Source organism: Actinia tenebrosa, unplaced genomic scaffold (genome assembly GCF_029948245.1).
Source record: "Actinia tenebrosa isolate PJP-AT-01 unplaced genomic scaffold, QUT_ActTen_1.0 PGA_scaffold16__25_contigs__length_10494907, whole genome shotgun sequence".
Classification (NCBI taxonomy): Eukaryota; Metazoa; Cnidaria; class Anthozoa; order Actiniaria; family Actiniidae; genus Actinia; species Actinia tenebrosa.
This window is the reverse complement of record NW_028292576.1, coordinates 3,978,384-3,997,963: the sequence shown is the minus strand read 5'-3', so window position 1 is coordinate 3,997,963 and position 19,580 is coordinate 3,978,384. Positions and strand designations below refer to the sequence as shown.

Below are 19,580 nucleotides of genomic sequence, written 5' to 3'. Positions count from 1 at the left end.
TGATATCAAGATGTTTTAGGACGTTTCGTGAATCGGAGTTCTATAGCTATCGAGTTTTTCCCCTGAATTTATCCATATCCATTCCATCTTTAATCAAGAAATGCAATGCAAATATGACAGCCAAAAATCGGAAGCGGATGTCAGTAAAGGTTTTCTTGAAAGATGTGAAAATGCCCCGAGCAAATACAAAAGTGTTTATCTAATACATCTGTTCCAATTGGTTGATATATACAATATATATAAGTACAATATTGCTTGGCTATATGACAAAACCTGGCTAGATTGAGGCGCCGAGTGCAAAATATCTAGGGCTTCAAAACTAAAGGAAATATATATATTTTTACGGGGAAAAGTAATGCTTTTTTGATAAACAATTGTTAACATTCAAACTCGAAGGTGTCAATTGAAGAATTTGGAAGCTCGTTACGTTTGATTACAAATAAGAGACCTTCTTTCCGAGATTTTGGCGCCCTCAATTCTACTCCACCTGTCCAGGTTAATTTGTTCTACTCTAGTAAGCAGTCTAACAGAGCCAGCACCACCATCTTAAAAAGAGGCTAACAAAATTTAACACTTTGGAAACCAACGATTTATTACATTCAAGCACATCTTCTTTACAAATCTGCTCTTTTGCTGTGCTAAGTATTTCGTGCAAAAAAGCTGTCTTCATTCGGACAAAGTACTCAATTAGATTGTATTATCGCCAACGGTATTCCTCGCATAAAGAAGTCAAAAACAGTCTTTATATATCATTGTTTTGAAGGCGCAATAGTCAGGAAAACATTAGGAATATCAAGGACAGTTTTAAGGACATTAGCTTGTGTAATCAAGAAGGGCCGGTCTTTAAGAACCTCAAGAGTACTTCTCATTATCAAGATAAGCTCGCATCAACATTGCCTTGGAAGTTCTTGGAGATTCTAGATCTAATTACGATTATAGGACAAAAACACAAGGTGATATATAAAGCGACTAAATGAAACTGGTTGAAGCTTTGAACACTCGCCTCAACACTGCCACATCTTAAATTTAGAGGTTTCTTCGTGGTGTGCTCCTGCTGAATTTGTAAGTCATTTTGATTGTCTATCTGCTCAGGTGTTTTTCTAGTTTTCCACATAACAGAAAGGCAACATTCCTACTTAAATGATAATTATTTACAACTCGTTTGTTTTGTTTTAGGATTAAAAGAGATGGAGAGAGATGGGAAGGATCCCAAAGCGTAAATCAGCAAGTAGGAAAAACAACTTATTTTGATATAACTCTGTACACGTTTTGGGATATCAACAATTCTCTTGAATCGATATTGCTTCAATATATAATATATCAAAATTAACTGGTGCTAAAATTGTACGAGCTAAAGTTTGCAAGGAAGTTGAGCAGACTACATCATAACATATTGGTGATATCTGCCATTGTCGTGCATAACAAGGCATAATAGTTAGATGAGTAAAAGCTAGACTGATGTCAACATGTTTATTACATTGCAAATGTCGTTTCTGAGGTAAAGCACTTAAAGAAAGCACTTGTATCCAAGTGCTCCAAGTTGAAGGATATTTTGAGTCTTTTCAAGTACGCTAATCAACCTAAAGTGGTTTTCGGATTCGAACTGTCAATATCTTTGGAAAATTATAGTGCTTGAAATTAATCGCTGATCGTTTGTGTGGCTCCTAAATTGGAAAGTGATTACCATATTTGCATTTAATTTCAACGAAGTGGCACCTAAGGTAAATAACTTGAAAAACATGTACTTTTTATAGCCGTTCAGTTGGAAATTATTCATTAAAAAAAAAAAAAAAACAACAACAAAAAAACAAGCAATTTTCTCCACTAACTGTCAGGAATCTTCCATATAAGAAAAATTGAAAAGACAGATTTTCATAGTGTTTTCGTAATTGACATTTTTTTAGGATACGAAACATTTTGCCTTATGGTCATCGAAACATTAACCTTATTTGGTCAAGAAATTCTTGGGAGAAACGCCCAATGGTATGCCGTCTATTTCATCGTTTGAGAAAAGATTCCTTATAAGGTAATTACTTAGAGAAGAATTTCCTTATATGGTGATTGGAAGATTAGAAACTCCTTATACTGTGAATTGTCTGAAAATCTTCAAAAACTTGGTTAACGCGGAGTGAGCAACACCGGTTCCATATCCGTTTACCATTATCAATATTCTAATAACGAATAATTATTAATAATTATTATTAATAATAAGTCATAAAGGAACAATAATAGCAGGAAAAATGGTTTCTTTAGTAATGCTTGTTGCCCTCGGTATCATTTCAATCTTCGCCATGATGGTCAACCTTCTGGTTTGCTTTCTGGTCTACAAAAATAAATCCATGAGAAACTACACCAACAGCTTTGTAGTATCTTTAGCCGTTTCTGATATTCTTATGAGCTTTGTCATGTTTTGTCAATATCTCATTGGTTTCAAGAATCGTATTATCATCAATATTGCATATGCAGTCGTCATGTTCAGCGGTGTTTCTAATCTATGTGCCGTCACGTACGACCGTTACATAGCCGTCACGCGGCCGTTGCGTTACATGAACATCATGCACAGTCATTGTCGAAAATTGCTGTTCAGTGTTTGGACGACGTCTATCGTCATTTCTGTACTCCCCGTGACATGGCATGACAAAGATAAAAAGCGTGACGGTCACATGATCTATGTCATGCTCGTTCAAATCCTCTTCATTATTGTGCCATTCACGTTCATCATCATCAGTCACTGCTTCATCTTCTATCATGCCAAGAAATGCAGCGGGAAATGCCGTCGCCTTAGCAACGCCAATCAACGACGACCAAGTCTATGGCGTTCCACCACTGAAATCAAAGTGGCACGCGTCTTTGCTCTTGTGGCATTTATGTTTTTGTTAAGTTGGTTCCCAGTCATTTACTACACGTCAGCTGCCATATTTGACCGAGGAAAAATGGTACCTAGAATACTACTCGAGATATCTCCAATCACATTGGCACTGGGATGCATCATCAATCCTATCATATACTCACTCATTAAGCCAGACTTTCGTAAGACTCTCAAGAAACTGTTGACCACCAATGAACACTCAAGGAGGGGGACTGGAGATAGTTCTGCTAGTGATGCTACGTCATCATTTAGGATAATCCAGCGAAATGGTTTCTCATTTGTAAGAGGAAACTCTGTAAAAAAGAAGGAAAGCCTAGAAACTGGATTATGACTTTCAAGTTCTTTTTTTAACCTGGAAATGGCGGATGATTTATTCCTCCACAGGAAGCCCAATTCAGCTTACAAAAAGAGCAGGAATCTCTGTAAAAACTTTTGTTTCTAAGTTTCAAAGAACGAAATTATACTAGAAAACGTTGTGTATAATTGGCTAGGAAGGGGGAGAAAAAGGGGACATTGTTCCTATCCCCCTTCCTATCCAAGTAGTAGATGTGAAGTTAGTGTACATTAGTCTCAAGGCGCTCTTCTCAGTGAAAAATAGAATTCGTTAGAAAGCTGAGAAGGGTTTGGGTACGAAAATTATACAGATGAAATCAAATTGTGAATTGAATCTCCAGCAATAGTCCCCTTCACAGTTCCCTGCGCCATCTCGAAAGATAGCCGTGTCTTTGCATCGAAACGAGTCGAACGGTGAGCTTGCAATGATAGGGACCTGTGAATAATTGTCCAAGGTGTTAAAAAAGGTCTCTATTATTGCATGCTCACCGTTCGTCTGGCTTCGATGCAAAGGCACGGCTACCTTTACGGACTATTGCAAATCAAGGTATTGCATAAAATGTAAATTAAAGGATTAATGAGAATCACAGACTTTGAAGTCTGGTCGCATTAGTAGTATCATGAGAGAGCATAAATAAGAGAGTGAAACTTATTAATTTCGCGCGCGCCATGTAAATTCCCGGTCGGGCTATTTTTAGGAACCGGGTGCAGTTTAAAATTCACCTTAGTACTCCCAGGCGTCAACTCGCGCGTGCTCGCGATCTTTCCGTTCATTGTTTTGATCACCAAAAACGAGATCAAAATTTAGTTGACACATGGGAGTAGGGTAAGGCAAATTTTAAACTGCATCCTGTTTCCAAAAAAATCGACCATCTTGCGTGACCATCTTCCGTGACCAACTCCCGTGACCATCTCACCTGAACATCATACATGCAGTTTAGGTTTAATATTACTTCGTAACCCGATAATATAAAAGAAGTAATAAAATCTGATACCGCGCTTATCATTGTTTACTGACTTTGATACGAAATGATATCTTTGCAAGTTTAATTTTGTAAAGAATAGATCGGAACCCACGTTAGGAAGTTTGTGGAATGACAAGTTTTTTCCGAGGCCGGATGCGTCTCGACTTTCTTACAAACTCAACCGCAATGTTATATAATATAGTCTAATAGGCATCAGAATTGTTACTGATTAGTAAATTAAGGTTATGATTAAAAAAGTTTTTATTAATGATACTTTAATAATAGATAAATAAAACTAGAATCTGACAGGCCTAGTTATAGGATCTCTCGTGCAACTTTTGATCGCGCTCTGGTCGAACATTAGAGAGTTTTAGATTTACGTTCACGGCAAACGTGAAACGTCAGTTGACCAGTAAAAAATTATTTTAAATTACTGAAAAAGAATCGCAAAAAAGTCCAAGTAGTAGAAAAACAAAATAGTATTTGCGCTTGGTGAGAAGGTTTGTCACAGGTAGCCCAGGCTCATAGTTAGTGTTGATAACTGAATCGATCGAGAGACAGACAGACAAAGATTATATGGGTATTATACGAAGAATATATAGGTATTTATGAATCCTCATTTTTCTGCTTTAAGATCAATAAAATCAAATAAAACTCTCACCGTGTGTTGTTGATATATTGAACAGCCCCATGGCTTAATTCCAGCTCATTCCGTTCAGGTTTAGATGATACTCCTCCACCATACACGAGAAGATGACGAGATGAAGCCCGGGAGTAGGGTTAGGCGAATTTCATATCTACATGTTCTAAAAGGGGCCTAACCAAACTCTTATATAAACAAATAAGAGTCGATCTATGCAATTTGTACTTTAATGTTTTTAGTGAGGTTCGCACCCTTTTACATATCACTATCATATTTTATATATTTTAGTAACATGGTTCTTCCATGATATATTGCTTTGCAGTGTAATTCCAAGATGTTCATGAAACTCAACCTCATCAACTTTTTTCCATTCATAAAAAGACTAGAATGGTAATCTTTGCTTGGTTTCAAAGAAAAAGTCATGGATTGCGATTTAGTAGATTCATTGTCACTTTCCATTTATTCGACCAATCAAAAATCATACTAAGATCAGAGTTCAACGGTCAGCTGAATCAGCGATCGATTACTTACAATATTTCAAACAGGGTGGTATCATCTGCATATAAGTAAGGATGAGGGTTCAGTCCAAAAACAATATGGCTGATGTATATAAGAAATAGAAGAGGGCCAAGAACGGAGCCTTGCGGCACTCCAGCTGCAATCTCTTTACTTTCAGAAAAATGACCCTCAATTACGACTCGCTGCTCTCGTCCTTGCAAATAACTTTTAATCTACTCTAACATAGGCCCCTCCGCAGGGTATTCGCTCACTTCGGATCGGAGATGGGATTTTGGGCAAATGGGATCCTGTGGGGCAAAGGGAGAAAATGGGCTTCCTGTGGGGCAAAGGGAAAAGAGATAGACTGGAGAGGGCTTCCTGTGGCTTCCTGTGGCTCGCCCCTAGTCTTCTCTCTTTTGTTTGCCACAGGAACTCCAAAATATAAGAGTTGCCTGCGGAGGAGGAGAGTTGGAATAACATTAGCCCGCTTCCATTCTTTCGGGTATTTGGCGAGTGTAAACGAAAGATTGATAACTGAATCCGTAAAAAACTGATGAAAGCCATCAGCACACAGATTTAAAATCTTATTACCAATCCCATCATGCCTGAGATTTACTTTCTACTTTCACATCCCCATAATACTTTGCGTCTTTGGGGGGTAACCAGAGGGTAAAAACCCACTTATTTTGCTGAAGGCTGATCAGACAATGTTGACAATACCTTGTTTGGTATCCAAAAATAAAATGAAGAAGTAAAAAACAGAAAAAGATAGAAGCTTGAAGACGTTTAAGGTAAATTTTAACCATTTTTTCGTAAGTCAATACATTTTCTGTAAGACCAAAATTCTTGATGATCTGTACACGCAAAAATAACTTGGAATAAACTGATGATCAGTATTGTTCAGATAACAGCAGGTATAGTATAAATTCAATTAAGAAACCTTTCAATTTGGGACAGTTTTTTGATTGAGATTTCCAAAGTTCCCCCCCAAAACCCCGGTTTTCCCCCAAACCTACAAGAACGCCTGCTTTGCAGGCTGAGATTATGTTAGATCGTACCGGTAGCATCTTGTCATTTTTCTTAGTTCAGGTGACCGAGGTGGATTAATTCCAAATGTGCGAACGAATGCTTCCGACTCCTCCGACGATGAGTGTCGAGATATCCGCTACACACGCGGCCGAAACGGAATATGGCGACCAATTTGAATAATTATTCTGCACTGATTAACGACTGACTCACGCCTCGTGTTCACGTGGAAACATAAAAGCGTTTTGACATGTATGAGAGGCTGGCTTGTCAGTCGCTAGTCATCATTTTATAAACGGTGTTTAAATAAATAAAAGCAACTTCAAATTCATTTTAAGGGTCTAATGATAACAATAACGATAAATATTTAAAAAATATATTGACTTGATTTTCTCGCGATTTTGAAAGATTATCTTAAGAGGTATCTCCAAATACCCACAGGGGACCCCTGCTTAGTAGGTATGAAAAGTGAAATTTGAACCCGTGTGGGGGGAGGTTAGATCCACATTTAGCTTCAGAAACTGAATTTATTCAAACCAACGACCCGTTGCAAGGTGAGTTCACATTTGCACGTAAAAAAATATTTGTATATTGACGTATTTTTAGGCCCTGAGGTATTTCTTTCACTTCTGACATCCCTGACATAACAGCTGTCAATCAATCATTGACTTTCGACGCTAGAACGACAGCAACGACATGCAGAAGGGACAAGCTTGTTCAAGTTTTAGAGTCCGGCTACACTGAGACACGTGTGGGAAAAAAACGTTTTTGTAAACTCAGAATTCAAAATAATAGACATACGAAGAGTTAAGAAGTAGAGCAAAGCTAGGAAGACTCTTGAGTTCAAAGGTAAGTTGTTGTTTTGAGTTTATCTTTATAAAGAAATCACGAGTAGTTATTAAATTGCCTGAGTGGCTTTGTCATGGTCGAACGTTCCCTGTTGTCTGGCTTGTCTGGTATTATTTCAATTCAAAATAACGAAAAAAAGAAAACTTGAAGAAGCAGATGACTAATGTTTTAAGTTTAGTGCTAGAACTAAATGGGTATCATTACTTTTGTCGAGTTTGATGACCCAATTAACTTATCAACGTCTGTCGAACGTTCTTCAAAACTCAATCATACCTCAAACACTTGTTCAGAATGCGCTAATTATCTTACCATTATGTTATAACTAGCTTGTTATAAAGCTTTTAAATTCATTGTCGTATGTCTGTACTAGAATCTTGAGCTATGAAAACACGAAACTGCGGTTGTTTATTTATCTAATTCGACAAAGGACTTCTGAATCTTGAAGGACTTTCTTCCCAGGAATGGCTTCCAACCAACACGACACGTGCTCAGACCTATTTTCTTCACCTTTTGCCTCCATAAAAACATTATTCCAAAAAGAATTTACTAAAATGCTTAATTCCCTAAAGGTCTGTAATTCGATATTCAAGTAACGAACCCTAATCATTTAATTATGTAATTAAATTATTTCTAATTTATTGCTACGCCACGCAGTATTATTTGTAATTACCTGTTCGAATTTCTTTTCTTTTCGCGATTTATTTTAGCCTAGAATTAACCGTTCACGGTATATAACATGTAGTGCCTCAAGTGCTCGGGTCTCTAAAAGGTCCTAAAAGGCTTTCTTGCAAGAAGAGTTCTAATTTTGATATCCAATCGTCCATGATAAGTTCAAGTAGCTGGTTCAATAAGTCCCCAAGTAGTTCCGTTTTTTATTTATATCAATTCGTAAACAATTCCAATCCGACTTCTAAGCTTGAATTAGGATTACGTTGTTTTCTTTGTAGATAAATAGATAAATACAGATTAACTACACAAATAAGTCTTGTTATGTTTATAGTTATTGTTTTGATGGCTATTTATGGAAACTTGTTTACTTTCATTTTGGCTTAAGGAAAAGACTATTTTTATGGAAAAAAAAGCCCCCTCTTTCGCCCCAAAAAGGTATTTTCCCCGCTAAATATTAGCGTGACAAATTACCCATATTTGCCATATTTAAAAAAGCGAAATGGCCTGATTTTTTAAAAATTTTCGACGATTTCTCAACTAAAACGATTCTCTTCAGCTCATGTCTTTCTTAAGCAGAGAATGGCACGAACGACTCTCTTTGTCTCTTCTTCGTAGCACTTATTCATTTTCAGTACTTATCCGCATCCATTTTCAGTGGGGGCTTATTAGGAGGGCCCAGGGAGGGGCTTACTCGGAAGGGGGGCTTTAAAAAAAAAAAGATGGAGGGCTTTATAGAGGAAATGCGGTATTCTTACAATTCCAGTTGGACGCCTATTTCGATGTCTGACTACCGATCATCGCCTTGAATCGATTAGAATAACCGGCACAGCTTATGTCATAACTTTAATCGAGTATACTGAATTTGACTAGTTTTATTTGAAAAGTCGATATTTATAAGTTTGCTATTCTTTCTGACCAAAGATTCGCAATTGTTTATACACTGAGAGTTCAAGTATTCCAAGAACCTTTGGCGGTCAAGGTGTTAAGCTTGTCTTTCAGTAGTTTTCCCAGCAGAGTTACGACTTAACTCCTTGGTTTTTGTAAATCATTTAATTATTCAATAAATGGACTTTTAAACGAGACATAATGGAGGTATTAGGTATTAATATATTTAAGAATCTTCGAATTTCTTCACGCATAGTGTAATAATCGCGTGCACAGACCACACTCAGTCATAAGAGGGATCAATTTCAGGGTCGGCTTGTTTGTATGGAGGGCGAATAGCGCTATCCAACGGATAATTCCTTATCCAGTGGATAAGTCGATGCTGTTATCCAATAAATTTATCCACTGGATAAGATTTATCCGTCGGATAGCCTTATCCATAAAAAATGTCAAGCTGGTTTATATATAGCTATTTCAAAAACGTTTGGTGGACTGACATTTTTTTTACATGTTGCATGTTGCATGTAGCTATAGCTATAGCTCTAGCACGTTGCATGTTGCATGTTCCAAGTTGCATGCTTACCAAGCTTGAAATGTATTATATTCATATGTAAATGAAAGAAAATATACTGGAAAACCGTGCAGAAAAAATTTGGTTAAATTTCATACAGTACTGATCTTTCGCTGTTTGGATTCAAATTGCTCATAGCGCATATTTGGCTTGTTATGCGACTGCGACATGCAACATGCAACAAAAAAGCCTTCACCAACCTTTTTTGAAATAGTTGCATAACTTCTAGCCTGCGTCACATCCGGAATAGAAATTTCCGGATGTGACGCAGGCTACATAACTTCGTATAGCGAGATAACTCATGGTGTATTCAAAACGGGAACAATGTTAAAACGGAACTTTTCCTAAAGTGTTTCTGAACATTTGTAACTAAGACCTCGAGATCATCGCCGAAGATTAAAGGATGCTAGGCAAACAGAATAAGATGAGATGGGATAGGAGGATTCGGAACGAGAGGGGGTAGATGGTTTAAATGGAATGACTTTATGGATAGATAGATAGATGGATTGGTGATTGCATTAATTATAGCTAATATTAACTATTATATATATTAACTATTAAAGATATCACATATTAATATTAACCATGCATTAATGAAGGCGTGTCTAGCCGTGAACAAACGAATGATCGAGTGAATAAACAAATAACTTGATTCATTTATTCATAAACTAATAGCTCAGCGCACTGATTCTAAAAATAGCTTAAAAATTCGGACAAACATTGCATTCTGTTTAACCGCTAAGAGTATTATACGAATGATAACCCATGTAAACCAAGATCAACTGCGATCGGCTGTGAAAATTATCTGCTGAAAGTAAACTTGTAAGTTTGTTTGTCCGAATTTCGCCTTTGTCTTCGTTTTTATGACGTCACGGTTGCGCTGCGCTATTAAACCGTAAGTGTCTGAATAAATCGATCGATACAATAAGCCAACCATTCTTTTGATATCGAAATGACGCATATTTTAAAAATTGACGCAGTCACATACTGGTAGACTAGACAAAGCTCAATCTGGTAATCTGGTAGAACACCAGGTGGAACGTACCCAGACTATACCATCGTGCTGTGCTAGATACAAAAGACATAAACACAAAGGTGCCGCAAACGTGATGGAATTTGAAGCCTGTCTAACTCCAAGATAGAACAGTATTGTTTGGATTCTGATGTGTGCTGTTTTGAACGCTTGGTCTCAGCACGAGGCAAGTGGAAAGAAAACTTTCCTTTTGTGGTCAAAGCTGGTTGATTTGATAAATCGATCCGATAGTGTGACTGGCTTGCGCCCAACTGATTACAAACATATATATATATCTAAAGACCAGATGATATATATACATGTATATACAAATCACAGACACAAACGGAAGCTATCAGTTCGATTATTTTGCTATCATTTGGTCTTTACTGTGGATAAGCTGTTGAATCGGTGAGTAAAGTAAGAAGAGATGATCTTATGGTTCACGAGACGTTTTAAAATTCGATTATTTTCTCATCATTTACTGATGGGGAGGTCTGACACCCTTGGAAACTTGACATTAAGAACTGCTACTTGGGTATAGACCAGACCACCTGGGAAGGAGGCGAACGGGGCAGGTTGGAGGTTCAGATTGCTACAAATCAACATGTGCGTCGAGCGTTGAGTGCATAGAATATTGAATGTAGTGGTAGTGTGTGTGTGCAAAAAGTGTCCCCAATAGACCTCTTCGGCTCTGACGTAATGTTTTCCCATTTCAGACCATGTGTCATTCCCTTGAGAATAAGATTCTTTGTTTAAGCTGTATCCATATTCATGTGTCTTCTCGTGTGCAACCGAGCGCAAACCTTAAACAAGGAATGATACTCTAGGGAATGACACATGGTCTGAAATGGGAAAACATTACGTCAGAGCCGAACAGGTCTATTAGTGCGAAAGCGCTATAACGACTAGGCACTTAAATAAAAGTTATTTTTTACTTAGGTCGAAATTTCCAAATTGAAATATATTTTGAAAATCCGTCCATTATTCAAACTGTTCAAACTATTTCATTGATTTTATCATTCCATTAATATTATATCCCTTAATTGCATTATTAACTTCCATTCAATGATGTTGAAGTTGAATATTAGAAATTTTTACCACTATAAATTTTTTTTGCCATTTTACATTTGATAATAACCGTTTAAATTATAAGGAAATTCGATAATATAAAAACGGTTTTTATTTTTATTTATTTAAACATATTTTAACACATATTAACCCCAAGAGCAAGAACTCATCGAGGGGGTCTATATATCTTTTTACAGCAATAAATAATATCGTGAAGTACTATAGGACGAAAGAAATAAGGAAAAAAGTATTATAATAAAACATATATAGTAACAATGCATTTAGGGGGAAAAAACTATACAATTATCAATATAATATTCAGTGAGAAAAAAGCCCAGAATCTAATAAATATTGTTGCACGGCAAAAAATAAAGTTTGGTTATCAGAAATAGATAGTTCCATAGATCCGTGCAACAAGAGCAATTATTTTTTCTTAATAGATAAGGTAGACCAGTTATTAATAAGTTGTGCAGCAGAGGTAAGTAAGATATTGCGTTGAGCAGAGTACCGGGGACAAGAAAGAAGAAAATGTTGAACTGACTCATTTACACCCTGTTGACAAGTGCAATCCTGGCTTACACTACGGTTGATTTTGAACAAGTACGAATAAAAAGGGCTTTGCCGTTAAGGAGGCTCAAAACGGTTTTTCTTGAGCGCGCGCGCGCTCTAGGTCCGATGACGTAGAACTTGCAAAAGGAAAATTTTCGTGCTCATAAATTTTAATGTTTAAACTGAAAAAAATCAAAATTTCTGCGGTGAAATTTATTCAAATTTTCCATAGGGCTTTAGTTTATATTTTCAAAAACTTAAGGAAAATTTTTAAAAATTCTGTAAAAGGGAACTATTCCAAACAAATTTTATTGATTTTTACGAATTCCCTTTTACAGAATTTTTTCTTTTTTTGTCAAAAAGAAGATTACGATACAAAGTTTAAGTATTCCGGTTTTTAAAAAAATTCACCATTTGGTTCCTGAGTTATGGTTTTTTAAATGAACATTTTTGATGGCATAACAAGGGTTCTGATGTTGTCATGGCAACGTCTTACGTCATTTTTTTCATGTTCATTGCGATCTTTGGTTTATAGTCTTTGGCTTTCCTGGTTTACTTGCTGTCATATTATAGTCATACTAATTTTTTCTAGTTCATAATTGTGAGTGTATGTGAAGGCACAAAACACTTTCCAGCCTCCTCAATAAAAAAACAAAATTATTATATTTTTTTGGACTTTGCTCTCTGATTTCCTTGACTTTTTTTAAACATTCCAGAGTAACACGATTTATTATTCTCTTAATTAATTGTTCTTACGTGTGAATGACATACTCCTGATAATCAATAAATTCCACGTTCTTTCTGGAAGCAAACTTTTTCAATTGCTTATGAAAACAATCCATTAATTTCTCACCCCCTAAGGATATTTTAATAAATTTATAAAAAAAAAAATTCATAAACAAGAAACAACCATGTTATAATTTTAATCTTTTGTTTTATTTATTTTTTAACGAGTTTTCTGGAAAATCATAAATATAATTTTTATTCTAAAAGAATTTTTCATCATTGATGGCTTTTTTCTCTATATGTTATTCTCTATTTTTTCTAAATACTTGAGTGAATTGAAATAATACAAATGAATTCAAAAAGGGCGAAAACTCGAAAACTAAAGGCTCAAGGCTTGGTGAGAACTTTAATCCTCCCTCGGGTTTGAATCAAACAGCCAGCACTAGCACTACAAAATTAAAAACAACATATTTAATATAAATTTTCAATTTCAATTTCAACTTAAAAGTATTAGACTCTCACCTTACAAATACCACAGCACAGCACAGCACAGCACAGCACAGCACAGCACAGCACAGCACAGCACAGCACACTACAGCACACCACAGCACACCACAGCACACCACACTACAGCACACCACACTACAGCACACTACAGCACAGCACACCACACCACACCACACCACACCACACCACACCACATCACATTAACGTATTTTAAAGTAACAGACTCTCATCTTAAAAACTCTGCAAGCACTACTACAAAACAACGATAAATACGACACAACATAATCTTAACTTATAAGCTTAACTTATTTTAACTAAAGCGACAGATTCTTATCTTAAAAACTCTGCAACCACTGCTAAGAAACATATCGAACTTTACTCTATATGTTAGTGTCGAAGTTGGAGTAGAGAGAGCTCACTCCATATATGGTATGATCAACTCCATGTCAACGACACGACATAAAAGCTCAATTTCAACTTTAGCAACACATTTTCATTTTAAAACACTACGACCACTACTACAACAACAACACAACACAGAAACTCACTTTCAAATTTAATGCACATTAAAAATACCTATAAAAAGGTTTATACAAATATGATTATTATTAACTTAAATGTAGGCGTATGCCAAAACTATGTGCGCAAATAGTAGGATATTGAAAAGGAAATATAATCGTACTATCTAAAAATAATTTTGAATGGAATTGCATGGGCAGTATATCGTCAGGTAATTCTATCAGACATTTCGAAATAAGCCTGAAGCGAGATGACGTTTTACCCCCGTCTCTAGAGCATAATAGTTTTTAAAATTCTTTCATATTAGAATTTTTGATTCCTTAGAGAATACAGGAACAATAGTCATAATTAAAGAACGAAAGCAGCGTGAAAAGGATTATGGTCTAGAGACGGGGGTAAAACGTCATCTCGCTTCAGGCTTATTAAGGAAAAAAGTGGATCGTGCATTGCAATGCAATGTGGGGCTGTTTTAGGCGACGAAATAGACGCCATCTTGGAAATATGTCGCCCAAAACAGCTCCACGATACACGGCAATAAACGCTCGACCCAGTGTTTTCGTGCAACAATATGAAAAGATTCACGTCGTACAGGCCGTTAATTAAAAAGCAGAACAAGACTTTTTTGAATATTCAACTAACTTATATTGATCTAATTAATCGCTCAAAAATACCTTCGATGCTTGCGATTAAAGATGAGCCAGCAGTGAAAGACAACTGTAATAACCATGTGCTATTAGACTAAACCTACGAATGACCACAAGTCACAAATTCTGCGCTCTGATTGGCCAAGCTACTAGTAGTCAATTAAATCTCCGAAGGTTTCATTTGTAAACGCGACAAGTCTACGAATTTTCCGCCGAACTTCAGTGCATGCGCAGTGCGTTTTTCTGTTAACACTAGAATCAAGAGGAAAACGTTTGGTTGCTCCTGAAAGACTCAACGAAGATAATGATTTTACAGTCAACTTTTTTGACAAAACCCAAAAGGTTGTTGTCTCTTGCCAAGAAAAATGGCTTGCTTCCGTTTGCAGAATCAATACATAATCTTTAATCTTTATTTAAACACGGATGTCTTATCATACAAAATGCTCTTCCTAAGAGCCTTATTAAAACTTATAATAGAATAATAAATATAAATTGTATAACTAGAAATAAAAATAGAATTATATAAATGTATATATATAACTCATAAGATATAAATAATTGGAAATGTCAAAAATATTCAATATTCTGTCAGCAGGGGCACAATACGACCATCAAAGATTAATTGACATTTCGGCATTTTTTTAATGCCATGGATAATCACGTTAATGAGAGAGTTCACGTCTTATTTCCTACGCGATTAACACAAACAACCTCCAAGAGGAAGTTAATGAGGGTAAATAATATTTCACTAGAGAATAGGACACAAACAATTAGATAGCATGTTTTTACTTTCCTTTTTGAGGTCCTTGAATAAACCTCTTTTCCTTAGGCGTAATGTTTCCCATTTTAGACCACGTGTTATTCCACAGAGTATGGCGGGGTAAATATGGGTGCTAATCGAAAAAATAAATCTTATTTTCAAGGGATTGACACGTGGTCTGAAATGGAATAACATTACACCCAACGTAAAGACTCAATAAGGGTGTCTTTCTCTCTTAACAGCGTTCGTTGGTCTTTGAACAACTCTTCCAGAGGATTAATATTATTCCTACGCATAGAACTTCTAATATTATCTTTTTAATTCTTAAAGATTTGGAAGTTGCAACCAGGACGTATCATAATTAATAATTTTGTTGTTATTGGTTTGAAATAAATTGTATTTTCCCTGTTGTATTTTTCTGTTGCATCCAATCTTCCTTCTCAAACCTTTGCAAGGAAAGGTCCTTTTCTATTCAATTTTTCCCCCCTTCTTTTCATTGTCTGAGAAGGTAGTCATGGAAGTGTCCACAGGCCAAGGACGATCTAGACAAATAAATCAGCGTACGAACCATATGCGGACATTAGGGATGATGGTTTTCCACCGACGTTTAGCTGGGTCACGGAAAACAACTTTGTCTTTCACAACATATAACGTTTACTTTAAAAAAAATGGAAAAAAAAATATTTAAAAACATATCTCTGCGTTTTCTCTAAAAATAGCGAAAAATACACCCTCAATATAGATTAAACACATATACCTGTTCTATATAAACTGCGAAGAACTGTGTTTTAAATGTTATTTGTTGGTATATTTATAATACAGAGCAGTAATATTTAGTGACGTAAAGGAAACAAATACAGTGTCTGGAAGTTTTCATCAAGTCTGTAACAGAATATATCCTTGTTTGTGTTACCGAATAGGTTCTAAATCTGTGTATATTAAATCAGTTTAAATGTCCTTCCTAGCTATAAATGTTGCACCTTAATTTCCATTGAGTCGTAAACTGAAAACGAACATTTTCACTACTCCTTTAAGATGAGATTTTCTAGCAAATCTGTATAGATTTTCTCTGCAGATTTTCTACCAATTTCTTGAAAGTTAAAAAAAAAATTAAGTGTCTCACTCCTTGCTATGGATTAAAGTCGCAAAAGTTTAGTTAGAATAACTTAAAAAGATTTAGATTGTCTTTATCACACCGGATAGAAAGCATTTTGAACAATTACTCAACTTCGCGAATGTTCGGCTGGAAGGTGGGCGAGCGAGCCCTTTCAGACATTCACATCCATGATTCCATTAACACTTGAAACTTAATCTCCTACATAGTCCGGGGACAAACTCACGAACACAGGTGAATCTAGAATGAAAGAGATACTTTTCTCGAAAGAATAATACTCGTGGCTCTGTTTCAGTTTTTAGTCTGAGTTAGTTAAGATTTATCAATCCATTAATCGCTTCCAACAAAAACGCCTCCATTGAATGCTCCTCTTTTAAAAACAGGTTTCTTTTGTGGATTGGTCTTCGCGCCGGGGAGTCTTGGGCAATTGGATTACAACGAGATCAGACGTAGTCGAGTGAAAAAAACTACAGCTGACAAGAAAAAGGTTAGTATGATTTTTTCTCCTTCTTAACGTCCAGGTTTTAAGTCGTTTCGTAATACTTAAATCATCATTTATATGAGATAATACTAGTACAACATGTAGCGGCTCTGTCTGCGTTTAAAAAAAAAAAGAGGGGGAAAAAAAAAAAAGAAGAAAAATAACGAATTTTTTTCCGCAAAGCTAAATCATATTATTAGTATGCTGTCTACAACATCATGTCATTACTGAATATTAGTAATAATATTCATTTAAATTTGAATTAATTATCGAGAATTTTTAAAAAAAAGACTCTTAAGTTTTTTTGGAAAATAGTTTTTAAAATGAAATTTTTATGTTAAATTATCTTTGAAATTTCTCAACTCTGAAGTCAGTGTTCTGTGTTTATACTGAGAAGACGGACGGAAGTTCGTATTGATCAGGTTTAATAACTTTATTTTTCTCTTTTGTGTCTGGCCGCGCGTGTATGTTTTCAAACTTCCAAAGCAATCGCGTTTACGCTTGCTTTTCTACCTGAAAAAATCTAGAGCTTAGATATAAATAAATTCATAGCTTTTAAGAAAGATTTTTTATTGTCGTAGAGCTATTAGATTAGGTGGTTTCTTTTGGCAAATAGTCTTAATTTAACCGTAATTTCATTGAGCAATTTTTAAGTTAAGATCTTTTTCAGGATATAAAGATGTAGTTATCTATTGCTCTTGTTGATGGGAATTAATTTAAGTCTTCTGACGGTTAATGTAGGCTAATTTACCATGAAAAATCAAACTAAACTGTCGAGGAAGTGAATTGTGTAAACAATGTCAAAAGAATGAGATACGATACGATACGATGTCGCGAGAAAAGGAAGGAAGAAAGAAAGAAAGAAGAAATGAGTGGGAAATATCAAGAATGAGAAAGATAGCGCAAAAGAAAGAATGAAAGAAAGAAAGAATGAAAGAAAGAAAGAAAGAAAGAAAGAAAAAAAGAAAGAATGAATGAATGAATGAAAGAAAGAAAGGGGAGAGAGAGAAAAAGAGAGAAAGAAAGAAAGAACGGATGAATGAATTACAAATTATACGAAGAAAGAAAATAAAAGGAAAAAAAAACAAAAAAACAAAACAAAACAAACAACAACAACAACAACAAAAAAAGCAATAAAAAAACAAAAACAAATTCAAAACAAAACAAAACAAAACAAAACAAAAACGAACCAATAAAGATAAGCAAAAATAAAAAATAGTTGAAGTTAATTTGAATGGGCGATGCAGAGTACATCGGACAATCCCCCTACCCCCTCCCCCATCCTCAATGAATTTACGTGTCGCCCATGGTTACATTGTCACTGTTGTATTTTTCCTACAAAAAGTCGATGCAAATTCCTTCCAAGAAATGTTTTTAGAACCCTAAAGATCAATTGTCTCAGTATAGCGTCAGTGCCATTGATGACAACCTATTGAACAACAACCCTGTTGAGAAAGTTGCATAGAAGCTGTAGCCAAGGTGTCTTGTTGTTCTCCTACACTTGCCATTCAGAGTCCAAGCAATGTTTCAATAGAACCATAATACTTTATAAACGTAGCGTATAAACATTTCAAAACAGCTAACTTTGTTATCCGCTAAGCTTTGAATTGGCGGACGTCAACATGGCGCGTTGTTTGGAGAAAACAAAACTTCAAATTTCCGAGTATTCAGTTTTGTCAAAAGAAATGACAGACAATAGGTCGGTAACTTCTTTTTCGAAGACTAAACAGAAAACAAACATAGCTTCACAAAACGTAAGAAGCGTAATTGAAACTGGAATTAAAAAATAAAAATAAATAAAAATAAAAATAAAAAGATAGAAAAAAAAATTACGTCGAATGTGCAGGGAGTGGTTGTTTAGCCTGCCGAGCAAGAGACACCAGATCGAATTGCTATTTAGGAGTTGATTTTTGTGGAGGGAGGAAAAACGGAGTAGCTGAAGAAAAACGCTTGAAGCACAGGAGAGAACCAACAAACAACTCTACACACATACGACACCGAGCACGGCCGGGCTCGAACTCGGGTCGATATTTGTTTTTCGTTACCTGCCAAAATAAGAACAATAGACTTTTTAAATCTGGAATCCTCTGATTTAAGGAAAGCTTGCACCGCAATTAATGAAGGGTTTTATTCAGTTCAAAACTATATCAAACAGAAAAGATAAAAGATATGATATGATACTCTAGGGTATGAAACGTTGGTCTAAAATGGGAAAACATTACGGCCAAGGTAAAGAAGTCCGTTGAAAATAAATTTTCTGTCAAACTATGCCAAACAATAAGACGTTGCTTACCTTAACAATACTTTGTAATCAGTTAAAATTGATTGATAGTAGTGAAATAACATCAGACTTCAAGTCACGTTCTAGCGAATGCGGGATAATAGAAAGTTTAAGCATATCGTTTAAGGCGAAAGTAAAACGTCAATTGTCCTATTTCACTATGACGTCCCTGCTTGTTTATGTGGGGGATAGAATCGCCAAATCCAATAGAAAATTCAACAAAACTTGCTCCTAGCGAAACAGTTTAATCTAAAATGGCCTGGTTTTCAGATACAATATGTGTTAATATGTCTTTAAAAATATTCTGAGAGTTTGCTGGCTATTCTACTTCTCTTCGTGGATTGATACGGGTTTTAGAACAATTTTCGGTGAATTTGCGTTGATTTGACCTCCTCCGACGACCATGATCCTTTGCGTTTAAACAATAGATTTTTTGATGTGACGTCATAGTGAAATAGGGCGATTGACAAGCAAATTTGTTTCAGACTACTGAAAAAGAATCGAAAAATCTCCAAGTGAAATGCAGAGAAACGATAATAAAAACGTGGTCATGTCTGCCGTTTGCGAGGTGAAATTGAAACAGTGATGTTTAATCCCTCTAATGTTTA

The 19,580-nt window shown here is 35.6% G+C and overlaps 2 protein-coding genes across 3 annotated transcripts in view; both read left to right on the top strand.

Annotated features, from left to right (window-relative positions):
- Window positions 1-2,240: 2,240 nt before the first annotated feature.
- On the top strand, window positions 2,241-3,200 carry LOC116293666 (melanopsin-B-like). The gene has a single exon (XM_031701124.1). The coding sequence runs from the start codon at window positions 2,241-2,243 to the stop codon at window positions 3,198-3,200; it is 960 nt and encodes a 319-aa protein (XP_031556984.1).
- A 3,725-nt stretch (window positions 3,201-6,925) lies between these two features.
- The window catches only part of LOC116293668 (adenosine receptor A2b), a 50,811-nt gene continuing 38,156 nt past the window's right edge, over window positions 6,926-19,580 (top strand). Inside the window, exons 1-2 of one of the 2 annotated variants that reach the window (XM_031701125.2) lie at window positions 6,926-7,183; window positions 16,594-16,697. The gene's annotated coding sequence lies outside the window, so the exon portion shown is untranslated. Of the gene's footprint in view, window positions 7,184-10,595; window positions 10,732-16,593; window positions 16,698-19,580 lie in introns of those variants that run through there. The other variant, XM_031701126.2, reaches the window with a different exon arrangement.